The sequence below is a fragment of the Lasioglossum baleicum genome, chromosome 16, assembly GCF_051020765.1.
Source record: "Lasioglossum baleicum chromosome 16, iyLasBale1, whole genome shotgun sequence".
Lineage (NCBI taxonomy): Eukaryota > Metazoa > Arthropoda > Insecta > Hymenoptera > Halictidae > Lasioglossum > Lasioglossum baleicum.
Window position 1 is genome coordinate 7,803,248 of NC_134944.1, and position 15,393 is coordinate 7,818,640.

The 15,393-nt window shown below is 43.0% G+C and overlaps 1 protein-coding gene across 2 annotated transcripts in view; it reads right to left on the reverse strand.

Annotated features, from left to right (window-relative positions):
* Px (MAP7 domain-containg protein plexus) overlaps positions 1-15,393 on the reverse strand; it is a 99,396-nt gene that overhangs the window by 12,480 nt on the left and 71,523 nt on the right. For both annotated transcript variants that reach the window (XM_076440677.1, XM_076440678.1), the window contains exons 8-11: positions 7,698-7,948; positions 6,754-7,001; positions 4,996-5,148; positions 4,194-4,339 (exon numbers count right to left, since the gene is read on the reverse strand). In XM_076440677.1, the coding sequence (XP_076296792.1) occupies positions 4,194-4,339; positions 4,996-5,148; positions 6,754-7,001; positions 7,698-7,948 (798 nt within the window). The remainder of the gene's footprint in view (positions 1-4,193; positions 4,340-4,995; positions 5,149-6,753; positions 7,002-7,697; positions 7,949-15,393) is intronic.

Here is a 15,393-nt window from a genome sequence, read left to right on the forward strand (position 1 = left end):
AACGATTAACTATATAACAAGGCTTGAAACGGTTCCGAAAATAACTGTTCAAAACTGTTATAACAAAGGCTCTGGCTGAAACGATTACGAAGACATTTTCTCTCTGAACTGATACTCCCATTTTTTCGATTTCCTATTGTATTTCTTTCATCCTCGATCATTTATTCACGAAACCTTCACGACCATACTCGCGACATTTTTCCGAGTAAAATGAGTACCAACACGACATGGTTCGAAGCACATTTGCATTAGACCTTCTATTATCCGAACCGAGTAAGTTCAATCCATAATTATCCATATAGATTTCACCACAAACAATTCATTAAAGATTTAATCTAGTACAATATCCATACTCAGTTTTCCAAATACTAATTTTCCTCGATCAGTTCGGATAATCGAGATTCCTCTTAAAAGTGATCGGAATGGTACCGTGTTTGGGCTCGTTTTAATCGGAAAAACGCGAGGAATACGATGCTGTAAGTTTCGCAGAGAAATGATTGAAGTTAGGTTTTTCCTAACAACGATTCAGCATGAACGTTCTCCGTGACCGTTCTCGATCGATGCTATAACAGTTTCCAAGCCCTGCTAAAAGTAACACGGGGCGTCGTGCGTGTCATCGTACATAAACGGGGTCCGCTGTCGTTACAAAGGAATATCAGTTATCACCTCGTGGCCCGACCTTGAACACAAAACGATAGAGAAAACGGGCGTCTGACGACCGACCGAAGGCCGACTTACATCCGCGATCATGATGCCAGAGGCATCTGCCGATAAGTCTGACTTCGGTCCGCGCTGTCGAACAGTAAACTGTGTTTGCGTGTGTGTGTGTGAGTGTGTTTACTTCCTGCGATTTGGTTAGAAATCTCGGATATGACCTGTGTGACCTCTCGGTTGCTCGACTTTCTCTCTCTCTCTCTCACCCTCTGCGCTACGCAAAAAACGTTTGTGTACATATCTCTCTCTCTCACTCTCTCACGTTCTCTCTGCTTTTTCTGTGTACATCAGGGGCGGGCACGGTAGGGGCCCCTCAAACTCCTGCTTCCCCCACCAACCTCCCTTTTAACACATTACCGACCGGTGATTATTGCATAATTTTGAAAAATCTATGGTACATGGCTAAATACTTTTTAATGGAACCTTCAATAGCAACAGCAATTTTCATTGTGAACTAACAAGTCACCCTCAGTAATATCGTCTAATAGTTTCAGTTAAGATTGCAATGTAAAAGAAAATTTCTATGCTTTCTTTTGGTACAGCGCAATTATTGAAAATCCTATTAATAGGCTTTCGGTAGGTAAAGTGTTAAGCAACTGCTTGTGACGGCCGAAAGCGCGTCCTTTCTCCATGGTAACGACGGATGCTGGTGGGGGACACTGGGCGCTGTGGTGGGGACCCCTGATGTACATCGTAGAGTGTGTTTTGTCACCGTGTGTTTGTGTAGGTTCGCGCAGACATATTAGTCGTCTTTGTTTTCTCGAAATTCGTCTCGATCGTCGGCGACACCGTGCGCTTGGCTAGAAAATATCGATTCCTACCTCTCCTCCAATAAGAAACGTTCGACTACGTTACGGCTAGAACTTCGATTATAATCTAAGTTAAAATTAGAAGCGTAGTATTGTTCTTTTGTTTGTCGATCTTCGATTCACAGTCAGATGTGTATACGTGTGTGTGTGTGTCTCTCTCTCTTTCTTTCTTTCTCCCTCTCTCTTTGTGTATGTGTGAGTATAGTATGTTTATGTATGTCGAAGTGTGGTTTTCTTTCGTATTTTACAAAAACGACTTCTCCTCGCTTGCCTCGCCCGGACCATCCGGAAAAAAAACCGCGGATGGACCGTCGAACGCAGTACAGGCTTGTCTGACGATTACGTCGTCGACGGATCAACGCCGACGGCTCGACGAAACACATGGGGTGGAACCGATTTTAGAGGGGGAAGCTCGGCACGCACGCCGATTCTTATGGGGCTCCCGACAATCGTTCTTGAAGCTTCAAGGACGTTCCCGTTCGGAGCAGTCGATCACCTCATTCTCTCTTTTTAAACACATCTTTTTTAAAAATGAGAACGCTTTAATTTAACTAAAAATAGCTTTAATTAGATTCACCCTTAGCTGGTTAAAAATTTCTATTTTGTCGTTAATGATGTTCAGGCTATTTTCTGAAACATTTTTTGGAATTTGTGTTTCTATCTCGAATGTGACAGCTGTTTATTTAATCTGATCTACGTAAATTAAGTAAATAACGATCTTTATATCTTCTAGGTCAAAATAGACCCAGCATCAGCCATCGGAGTTGACACTAAACCTATCACTGACACATATATGACCGATTTTACATAATTTATTTCATAATTGTTAGATTATGAAGATCTTCCCGTACGAAACATCTTATATATATTACATGATTGTTTAAGTTCGTGCCCGATTTAAAAATAAAATTCAATGGTTAAATTTTAAAGATTGGTTAAATTAAAATTGAATTATATATATATTTATATATTTATATATATATATATATATATATATATATAAAATTTTCTACAATTAGAAAAGAATGATGACTATATGTATAATTGATTAAGAAAAATTTTGTTATTCAAGTAAACATTATAATAAAAACCTCGAGAACACCAAATAAATTCAATCTTGACGTTCTATTTAGCTCGAGTTCGCTGATTCGTGGCAGCAATAAACAATGATACATCACAGACAAGATATAATATATTGTTTGATAACGTTGTATTGTCTTGAGAGAATGTTTTGCCTAAATCGACAGCTCCGAATGGAAACGCCCCGTTTAACCGACACCAAAGAATTTTGCGGTATTCGGTTGGGGGTTGTTGCAACCCCTGCGTGTATTCTCTGGGTCTCCTTCGACCCAAGGCTCTAATAATTGTATAAAATCCTCGAAAACTTCAAAGGCAGTTGTGAATGATCTCCGAAAATGCTAGGGGAATTCTTCACGAATCTCACGAATTGCAAAAGCTTAACATATTGATTGTTTTGAACTACCAATTTCTATAATTTAAGAATATGATAAAATATTAAACATGATTCTCAATAATTATCTTTGTCAATAGAGCATCTCTCACAGTGGTGGTTGCTCCCGTAAAAGTCGTTTTGTTAGATATTCACAGATGCATGGCACCAACCGAATACAGCAACATTTCTAGAGTGGCCCGAGATAAACAATTGAGAAGTGTTGCATAGAAATCGGCGTCGATTACTTACCGATCTTCCCTCGTGGTTCGCAAAAGTGTTCGCACCCCATCGATTACAGTGACCGAGCCATATTTTCTGAGGGGAATTGCTATAACGCAAACAATACCTATCTGGTACAACCGAACAGATTTAATAATTACTATCCGCAAGGATATCTATGCGAAAGAAAAATTCTCAATTGAACAAACTGGAGCAAGATAAAAATTGATTTCTCTCCTGAATACCTTCGTTAAGTTGAAAACAACTAAACTCTTTCTTCTCCTTCTAAAACAAGGGGTAGCTCGTGACGAAAAATGTCTGCTGTACAGAAGGGAGCTCAAAAATCATTTACATAATAATCCCAAACATAACGTTACCGAGGCTGACTTGGTTCACGATTGAAATAGCTGTGAAAAGATCCATTAAAAAATCTATGGACTTTCAGAGAATTGTGAAACAGTCGCCGGTAAATAATGCGTGAACACTGAGAAATCCGAGGGTGTGCTAAACACCTGGAAAAGGCAATGTACAGTCCCATCTCGATGAAAATCTGTCGCAGTCACTGACAATCGAAAGGTAGCGAGCACTTTCTCAACCCACGCTATAGAGGTCTGTAGTCCGTAGACCGAGAGATTCAACTAAAACGAGACACAAAGGAGGTAAAAACGAGAAACGTCTGTGCCGCGTAGGGAGAAAAAGTAGGGAAGGACGAATAGGAGAGAGATAAGGGGATGAAGGAACGAAGGGAATATAAGGTATTGTCTGAAAAACGATGTGATCAGGTGTGTTGGACGTTTTCTCGCGATACGCAGGCACACGCTCGCAAATATTTGAAACAAGAGAAGAAAGGGGGGCGGGGCGGGGTGCAGAAGAAAAATGGATAATCGTTTGACGCGCGCGAGAAAAGCGAACCTGCGGGACAGAGTCTCGCGATCGCTCGGGCAAATCGATGCTTTCTTTTTAATGAAAGGCAGTGGGGGGTGGAGCGACTCGCTCACCTGCAGTATCGGCAGATGCAGGTGCGGGCGCGGGTACCGGGGCTGCAGGTGCGGAAGTTCGCGCCGCTCTTCTCCTCTCCTCCTCGTCGCGCAGCGCGGCTTGTTCCCGTGCTTGCCTTAACCGATGCTCCTCCTCCAGTTTCAGCCTGAAAACCGGAAACATCTTGTTCAATACAACGCCGAGCATACGGTACACATCGAGGCCCGATTGAGCCCGAAAAATTGGCTGCACTCGTCAAGAAAATTCAATTTGACAACCCCTTGCTCTCGCCTTTGCTGCAATTTTTCTAGCTTTTCTCTTTCACAAGCTCCTTTTTAATTGTCCCAGCTTTTTACGTAATATAATCAGACTTCTCATCTCTGTGCAAATTGAAAATGTTTTGCGGAGCAATTGTGGGGGACACTGAAGTCAAACAGAAATGTGTCTCTCCTTTTACAACTTTAATAAGTCCAGAATAATGTAATCTGCGGATGCATTTATGACAAAAATGGACAGCTGCAATTCTAAACAGTCTGGTAATAATATTTCTAAACTCAACACACACTTCGCTGACTCTGTATCGTTTGTACATGTATGAATCTCACGTTCAAACCTAGCTACACCCCAAACACAGTAATATTTCGTACATTTTTGAGTCTATTAAGGAAAGAGGACGTTCCAGAAGATTTTTAAGTATTGTATACTGTGGAGCAGACTTTCTATAATCTCAGCGAGCGTTCCAGAGCACCATTGGTAGCGAGTTGATGGGGTGTCTCCTAATTCCAGGCGAATGCAACCAACATCTCCGCTTCTCCCACTTACCGTTCGTGCATCACGGGAGACATCAGGCCAAGGGACGCGGGCGGTAGCATGTCCGGGCTGTATCTTAACCCGTACAGCGGGTACGAAGGTAGCCCGGGGAACAACGGCGGTCTCAGCATTCCACACCGTTCCAGATACAACTGTTCCTCTAATCTGTGAATTGGTAACAGAAGATACGGTGTTATTCAACTTTGCCCTTGTTCAGAGAATCAGATAAATCACAACATCGATCTTATCGGACGATTATATTGCTTGTCATTTAACACATTACCGACCGGTGATTATTGCATAATTTTGAAGAATCTATGATACATGGCTAAACACTTTTTAATGGAACCTTCAATAGCAACAGCAATTTTCATTATGAACTAACCAGTCACCCTTAATAACATCATCTAATAGTTTCATCTAAGATTGCAATATAAAAGAAAATTTCTACGCTTTCTTTTGGTACAGCACACTTATTGAAAATCCTATTAATAGGCTTCCGGTAGGTAAAGAGTTGATAAAATTTAGGGAAGGAATAATAATGCAGTTTCTATTTCTTGCTACATCACTGCGTAATGATCCGCAGTCTAATATTAGTAATTCTGAACATCAATCTATCTGTTCCGAAGTGAATTGAATTATAGCGTAAGGTGCAAACTTCTTTACCAAGTAGTTAAAAGTGATTGTGACTGAACCTTGATCGTTTGCACGAATGAAACAAGCAAGTCCTGCATGAGACGTTAACACTAAACCTGGCTCAGTCAGATGACCAGTTCTCTGTTTCGCAATCATTGTAATTATGAAACCACTTTCGTAGGAAATGACTGAATTGGCTTCCATATTTAAGTATTAGATTCGCAACTAAGTTTGCAACCTCAACATTTTCTCAAACAAAGTCAGTTATATATATTTTTTAAGCACTAGTATTTTATATAAAATTAATTGCAAAATTCAGAGCTTCTCAATGATATGCAGTCCAAAAGGTATGGTCACTGAATGAGGTTATAATGATATATTAGGTTGGCAACTAAGTTTGCGACCTCAACATTTTCTCAAACAGTCATTTATATGTATATATTTTTTAAGCACTAGTATTTTATATAAAATTAATCGCAAAATTCAGAGCTTCCCAATGATATACAGTTCAAAGGGAATGGTCACTGAATGAGGTTATAATGATATATTAGGTTGGCCACTAAATTCGCGACCTTTTGTTTCGCAATTCCTTTATTGTATCATTATAACCTCATTCAGTGACCATTCCTTTCGAACTGTATATCATTGAAAAGCTCAGAATTTTGCGATTAAGTTGATCTAAAATACACGTGCTTAAAAAATATATATAAATGACTTTGTTTTAGAAAATGTGGAGATCGCGAACTCAGTTGCCAACCTAATAATAAAAGAATTACGAAACAAAAAGTCGCGGATTTATTGTATCATTATAACCTCATTCAGTGACCATTCCTTTCGAACTGTATATCATTGAAAAGCTCAGAATTTTGCGATTAAGTTGATCTAAAATACACGTGCTTAAAAAATATATATAAATGACTTTGTTTTAGAAAATGTGGAGATCGCGAACTTGGTTGACAACCTAATAATAAAAGAATTACGAAACAAAAAGTCGCTGATTTAGTTGCCAACCTAATACACTTGAGTAAATGTAATCTGCACACTTTTATAAAGCGTTTGTACGTTTTGAAACGTTCAACGCGAAGATCGAACAACGATTTTCGATGAAGGAAGAATTTCAAAGTTGACAATTACCTATAAGCGTGTTGGAGGTGTGGCGGTGGGTAGAGACCATGGTGATAGGGACTGTAGGCCGCAGGATCCAAGGCAAAAGCCGGTGGAGCATGGGCCGGATGGTGTTCGGGCCGATACGGCTGGAAACCGGAACGGGCCAGCAAATCGGAAGCTGCGGCTGTCACGCTATGTTTGCTGGTGTCGGCGGGTCTTGCGGTCGTGTACAACGAGGGAATCTCTTCGGGTCTTCTCTCGTGGGTGGATCGCTCCTAAAATAGAAACGATAAATCATGGTTAGTCACACAACTGTCCGCAAGTTTTACATTTAATCCTGGACGGCCTCGCCGCGATTCCGACAACCTGATTCGACCAAATCGATACATACGTATCTATACATTGACATCCTTCAAATTTTTGTTACTAATTTCTGTTCAATTTTACCGACAAAATTACCTCAAATTCTACTATTAACTTCGTCTTTAACAATTCACAATGGGTTTACGGGACCATTATTACTAGACAGCGGATTTTATGCATTTATGACAGGAATGAGTCGGTGTGATTTAAAACAGTAAAAAGATTAGAAGAATTTAAAAGTACTTAGTTTTCAACCTATTAAACATATTCAGAAACAAAATAAATTTCCATTTCACTCCAGTTTGTTGCAAATCGGGTAGAAAATGATTATTTTGCAGAAAGATCCGCTGTCTCGTTAATAATAATTATTATTGAGAGTATAAAGAATTACTCAACAAATTTATTTCTTTAGTTATAGTCCCGAACGCCGTCAATTATAAAATTGCAAGAAAGATCCTAGGGTTAAACAATTTCATTTTAAAAACGTGTAAAGAGTTGAATAAAAAGTGTGTTGATTCGTCGAAGAAGAAATAGCGTGAGTAGGCTGTCGGAAACGTTCGAGAGGCCCATTCAAGGGTCCGATTATTGTAAGAGAGGACGGAGCTCACCTTGGCAGGGGAAGGGCCCCTGACCAGAGGAGGCGGGGCCCGATTCTTGGGACTCGCGCGAGGTTCTTCTTCCTGAGGTGCTGGGCCTGCCTGTTTTGCCAGGTTCCTCAACGCGGCGGCGAAGCTTCTGCTGTTCTGCTGACTGCCCGGACCAGGCCCAGGTGTATGACCCTGAGGTAAAACACCGGAACTGGGCCTGTGGGATTTGCTGATCGCGGTGGGTTGCGCTTTGGTGCTGGCTGGCTGGAGACCTGAAATCAGAATTCACACACATGTTAAAATCCACTTTATACTTCTTGCACATCTACCAGAAATGGGAGACTAAGTTATTTATTTAGAAGTGTGTTCGATGCTACGAGTATAAAGGTCCGCCATAAAACCACCGACAAAAACTTGTCTTGATTGACAAATGAGCCTAATCCGGTAATTAAGCTTAGCCCACCGTGCCGAGGAGAATTCATACCGGTACAATAACTCTTGTGAAAAAACTCGCATCTTCGGGGGATGATGGAGGGGAGAAAAATTCGACGAAGCGATTTCACAATAAAATAAACATTTTCCAGGGAATCTGTTCATCCGACGGTTCGCGAAGGGTTAAGTAAAAGGTCAGCAGCCACGATCCTTGAGGTTGGCTCTCTCGCTTCCCACCTTCTTTCCCACCCCCCGTTTCCTTCGTCCTCCTTTCGGTCTCCGGTGTTGCGCGTCAACGAGCACCCGATAAAACGAGAACGGGGCTGTTATCGAACACGGTAACGACGATCTCCGTCTTATCGAATCGCTTAGAAGCTCGGCTCGGGATTTCACCGGACCATCCCCGCGCTTCCGGTTATATAAAAAGCTTTGCGACTCTCCGCGAAAAAATTCCTTCCACGCACGGAATCTTCGAGTTAAAAATCTGGAAAAATCACGGATTGTACACCCCAATGCCAGAAACCTACTAGAATTTTTTCGAAATTTTCCAGTCGAGAATAGCGTAGATACAAATCGATTTCCACCCCTCCCTGTATGTACTGGTAGCGGTAGCAGTAGGCTCGTCGATTTTGATTTTTCACGCGCGGAATCTTCGAGTTAAAAATCTGGAAAAATTAGAGGTGGCAGATCCCAATGCCAGAAAATCATTGGAATTTTTTCAAAATTTTTGCAGTTTCCGATTTGGCAGAAATTGCTTTTCTCTTCAAGGTATGGATAGAGGGTTGAAAAGTACTCGAAAATTTCCTCTCGCGGTGTATAATGAATACTTGACTGGTTGGCGTTCCGAGGGTGGTTTCGAACCCCATTTTTACGGTGCACCGTTTCTAGAAGACACACCCTGTAGATTCGGAAGGCGAGAATCTCGACGGCGGGCGTAATGCGTGCATATTGCTAGGAGAATTTACGACGCCCGAGAATTCGGTGGGAACATTCGTACTCCGGAGCAGCAGTGCCGACTTTCTGGAATTTTTTCTGCCACCCCTCGCCTTATAGATTTTTCACAAAGATTCGCTAACTCCTCCGGGATCGTTTGACACTTCTGATTTTTCGTTTTGCGATCGCTGAGGCAGCTGGAAGTTTTTTCTCGCTCGGGGGATGAAATTGATTTTCTGCATTTATGTTTGTTAGACTTGGAACAATTTTAATTTTCACATAGATCCGGTCTAGTAATTACCGCAAGGGACTGAAAAAATCCAGCAGTATTTTCGGCATTAACGAATCCCGATTTCCCACCCCCGGTGGCAAAATTTCGAACAAACTTCATTTGGCCCGTGGGAACCGTGGCCTACTCGAAAGTTTGCCACTCGGGGAGGAAACGACGTGGGTGGTCGATGAAATTTTTCCCGAAAAACTCGTCGGGATTTTTTGCCAGCAGACAGTGGAGGGGTAGCAAGGTCGACGCTCGTTAACCCCCTGTCTAAGCCCCTGCGCCGGTGTATAGCGAAATTATTATGTCGTCTTTGTTGATCGAGGCTCGTGGCGTTCTACACATTCGACAATTTTGTTGAAATTTTGCAGGGGGTTGGAGAGGATTGACAGGCGTTTCTAGACCGATTCAAATTCCCAGTTCCGAATTGAATTTTTCAGGCTCCAGTCACGACACAATAGCTCGGTGGCTGTAGAGTGCTCCCCTAAGTTCCAAAATTGAAGGGGGCCAGGTGGTTAGCACCCCTTGTTAGTTTCGGACGCGGAATTTAACGGGCGTCCCGTTTTCGTCACGCGTTACGAAGCAATCTTCACGCACGAGGTGTCCCATTCAACGTCACAAAGCGAGAGCATGTTTTGCAAAATTCCTAAAATAAATAATGGCCTGCGAAAGTACAGTTTTCGAGGTTTAAAATGAGTCCAAGTTTATGGCTATACGATTGTTATTCACGAAATGACAACAGGTTGAATATCGTCAAACTTGTCTCATAAAAATATTCTGACGATGTTTGAAAATTTCCAATCTCTAGAAAAAAAATCATACGGACATAAATTTGAGCTTATTTTAAAGCTCGAAGCCTCTACTTTCACGAACTATCACTAATTCGTCCATAACAAATTTGTACGTCTTGTAACAGTTGGGGAAATGAAGAGACTAAATTTCCAATTGTTAGGAAATGTTTGACGATGTTTGAATAATTATAGTATCGTTATAAAAAATAGTACAACAATATAATTGGACTCATTTTGAAGCCTGAGGCTTCTACTTTAATCATGCGTCGTTCATTTTTGTCAAAGATATTTTTCGGCGATACAGGGACTGGGAAACTGTCGGCTGAATATTTTCTTTAGCAGAATCATCCCCTAGCTGGGTCCTGGTGGTTTGGGACACCCTGTATATACTACGTAGAACGTATATACAGGAGGACGAGCTCGGTGAAAACACTTTAGTGTAAAAACAGAGTTAGTGGCGTAATCCTTCCCTCTTTAGTCGTGGTTGCCTCGCTCTCCGGTATCGCTCGCTCGCTGGCTTCTCTCCCTCGTTCTTCCACGGGGATGCAGGAGCAGCTATCCACCCCCTATCGCGGGGGTCGGTGGAGGGGGTCACGGGGACTGTGGCGGTCTGGATTCAGGCTCTTCCTGTCTTAGTGGTGTGGCGTTACCATGGTAACAGACTGTAAGCCGCTTAACACCACCCCCGGTTGCACCCTTTCCACTCGCTGGTGGAATCCTTGTGCTTCCGACGTCGAGTCAACCCTCCCTTGCTTGGTCGTTCGCGTTGGCGAATGTCGCCATCCCTTCACCATCCCTTCCACCTCATCCCTCGAACACAGCCCTTCGTCGATCACCAGAAAGAGAATAAGAGAGAGAGAGAGACTCGTCGTCGTCAACGCACCTTCTCGCGCTTGCGACGAGCACGAGGGCTCTCTTCGATTGTTCAACGGGGGACAATCTGTGTTTCGGGGGGGAACCTAGGCAACCCTTAACGGGGATGACACGTTGACCACCGACTTTTCGATTCGGTGGAGAAAATCGCTGGGGAGCCGTGCCTCAAGCTACAGAGTCGAATCAGCTCGGTAAGGGTAGGTTCTGCGATTTGTTTGTCATTTCTGAATTGATTTTAGGGCTTGCACAAATTTCTGTTTAACGAGCACGAGTGAAAATGTCGAACCCACCCCCTCGTGACTTATGTAATTGCGTGGGATCGATAGACGACTGCGGGTTTTATGCTTTCGTCACAATCAATGAAGTTGAGAACGTCAACTTATCAACCCTCAGCGATCGTTCCAAGGCAAAAATTGCTACGACATTAAACAAAATATGTATTGGGTTGGCAAGTAAGTAATTTTGGTATGTTAAGGTGAAATAGAAATTTCTTTAATCGATCAGATATTTTAATAAAGCTTAATAAAGTTATTGGAGCTATTTTCATAAAGCCAACATATTGAATAACAAACTTGGGTTTCATTTATTCATTCACCTTAAAATACCGAAACTACTATCGTGCCAACCCGATACACTCTGAAATTTTTTCGTGTCCAACAAGTTACCGAACATTTAATTTGCGAGGGTGCACCAGCGAAAAAATCGGCTCGCGCGAGGGATGAGAACGCGACGAGATACCGGGAACGCGATCTCCACGCGCGGAATTTATTTCGAATCGCGATTGTGTTCCGGCGATACCGTCGCTGGCTCTCCGCCCCTATTTGTTCTTGCCTCGGCGTGGGGGGAGGACAGACTGGAGGGTCGGGAAACAAAAAGAGAGGTTATTAAGATGACGGCGGAGAAAGGAGCGCCGGGAATACGGATGAAAAGACATCGGGTGCCGAAGTCGTGCGTTTCGAGAGGGTGGAAACGGTGACGGTGGTTTTCTCTGTCTCCTCCCCTGCTCGGAGGGAGGAAGATAGAGGAATGGGGATGACAGAGGGTGGGAGAGAAAGAGACGCGACACGGAGGGAGGTAATCGCGTGTCGGTCGAGAGGAAGCAAAGGTGTGTGCGCTCCGCTGACGAGGAATTGAATGGAGGGTGAAAACCATCCTCGGAATCACCGAGCCCACTGAGCCATCGGGTATTCTACCCTCTCTCTCTCTCTCTCTCTCTCTGCCACGGTTATATTCTCGTTTCAACCGGAGAGCTGACTCGCACACGCGCAGCACCAGACTCGGATGTTGTCCCAGACCAGGCACCGGCGTTCCTCGGTTAAAACAGTTGAATAATCATTATTTCGATCATTCTTCCGCCGGGATCTTTGCGCAGAAGATTCTAGCGTTCGTCTGGACACCGGGACAAATTCAAACTGACATTTATAAACGATTGTGAAAAACTCTGCACTATATTCTAAATAATGCCTTCTAGTTTGAGGGTGAAGAAAAATTGTTCATCTCGGGAGGTTCGATTTTAATCACGCTATTTCTTAATATCTTCTTGCGAGAAAAATGGAGATTCAAAATTACACGCAAATTTTAATCACTGCATAAAATAAGTCGTGGTGCAGGGGTTCGAAGAAAACGTGCAGAACTAATGAAATTTGCGATCGGCGTTCGGGGGGTGGTAATCCTTAATTCTAAATACCTCCTGGTTCAATTTGATGCCGCCATTTTTTAATATTTCCTTGCGAGACAAATTAATCACAGCATAAAATAAGTCGTAGTGCAGGGGGTCGAAGGAAACGTGCAAAACTAATGAAATTTGCGATCGGCTATCGGGGGGGGGGGGGGGGTGGTAATCCCTCGTTTGGGAGCAATCTTCGTCGAACCGGGAGACTTCGTCGCATAAAGAGCTGGGCACTTATTTCAAATCGAGTTTGCCGATGGCAGACAAAGGATCGCCCGGATGTCGTCGCGTCTGTGACGCTTGATTTTCCGAATCGAGAAAACGAGTAGAGGGTAGGTAGCATCAGAAGGAAAGAAAAAGAGGGCGGTGTAAGAGTGGCGTAAAATGGGGTTGGTCCGACGTCTTGCCGATAGAGATCGCGTGCTCGAAAGTTCTTCCGAACCGCTTACTCTTTTCATCTGGTTTCTCCCCGCGGAATCCGAGATTCGTATCGAGCTTGGCAAAGAGCTTTTGAAGATCAAAGGGCCGCGTTTTCCTCTTGCCGATCGAGCGAGAAGAGAAGCGCGTGCACTCTCTGCACGCGCGTTGTCGAGCCAACGGAATAAGAGAGAGAAAAATAGAGGGGTGGGGGGAGAGAGAGAGGACGTAATCGCGAAGTCGGAGAAGCTACGAGCGCGAATAATGCAAGCTTTCCCGCTGCAAGCTTGCCGCAGTTTGCTGCAACGACGACGACGAAGCGTCAAGTCGCGCGGGAAGCCGGGAAATATCGGCGCGAGGCAATTTGTAATTAGCCAGACACCGTCCCGGAGTTATTGCCGTATCGTCCCGTTCGCGCCGGATTAAAAACTGCAATTTATATTCCGCCGCGATCGTAGGAAATAATTAATGCCTGTCGGCGGATCGAGCGACACGCCATCATTTTTCTCTTTCTCCCCACCCCCCCCCCCCCTCTCTGTCTCTTCTTTCCGTGGTTATCGACGCCATACCGGAGCAAATTATGCGTTCCCATTCCGAGGAAACAGAGATCAAAGAGGTCGACTGGATATGCGATCGACTGCCTTCTAATCGGGGAAACCATCGGATTTTTCATGCACCCTCATGGCGGATCCTGTCATCTTCGAAATTTTTGTATGAAGCTTTCAGCAACTTATTCCTCGCAGTTTTCCGATTCAAACGAGCCCAAACACGACACCATTCGGAGCAGATTTGCGCGATTCACGATTTAATGAGATTATGCGAACTGATTAGGCGAACGAGCAAAAATGGTCCGAAGTGTGCCGTGTTTGGGCTCGTTTTAATCAGAAAAACGCGGCGGATACATTCATGCACATCTTGTTCACATATCAGGTCATCACTATAATAAAATTGAATGTTGTTTACGTATTATCATTCGTCGCATTTTTCCGATTCAAACGAGCCCAAACACGACACCATTCAGAGCACATTTGCGCGATTCACGATTTAGTGAGATTATGCGAACTGATTAGGCGAACGAGCAAACATGCTCCGAAATATGCCGTGTTTGGGCTCGTTTCAATCAGGAAAACGCGACGAATACATTCATGCACATCTCGTCCACATATCCGGATATTACTCCAACAAAATTATTGCTAACAATCACGACCTCGGTCGAAATGTCGGTACAACGTGTCGAACACTGCCCCGGTGTCACAGGCGGTCACAAAAGCGAGCAGAGTTTGCCAAGGGTTAATCCCCACGAGTTCGCCTAACCGTTCGGGACAGGCGTCGGGCGTCGGGTCCACGGGAAGTCGAGTTTCGCGTGAAAAATCAATGCCGGAAGGACTGCCGCCGGCAAATTGGAAAAGGGTCGCGACCCCGACGCCGTCCGCGGGAAATCGAGCCGAATTAAAACGACTATGGTGCACGCCCCCGCGATAATTCATGCGCGCGGCTTACGCGTGTTTGCCCGGCCTGTTGCCCGCTCGCAAAACCGTCCTACACATTTTTCTACTGATATTTTATTTACGCCCCCGACCACACCGTTGTCACGCACCGCACGCTCTCGCAACGAGCTCGAACACGATCGATTACGCGAACCGTACCGAGGAATTGATCATTCGCGCCATTCTCTTTCGCCCTTCTGCGGTCCCAAGTGCTCTCTGGCTTTTCTATTCTTATGTGGCACATAGTTTTATGTATATTGTGTGCACAAATATGTATGAAATGTACACAACTATGTATAAAACGTATCCAATCATGTATACAACATATCCAATCATGTATACAACGTATCCGATCATGTATACAACATATACGGTTATGTATACAAATATGTTTAAAATGTATACAAACATATATAAAATGTATACAAATATGTATAAAACGTATACAATCATGTATACAACATATACGATCATGTATACAACATATACGATCATGTATACAACATATACAATTATGTATACAAATATGTATACAACATATACAATTATGTATAAAAAAATATGTTTAAAATGTATACAAACATATATAAAATGTATACAAATATGTATACAACGTATCCAATCATGTATAAAACGTATCCAATCATGTATAAAACGTATACAATCATGTATACAACATATACAATCATGTATACAACATATACAATCATGTATACAACATATACAATCATGTATACACACAAATATGTATACAACATATACAATTATGTATACAAATGTTTAAAATGTATACACATATGTATAAAATGTATACAAATATGTATACAACCTATGTATAAAA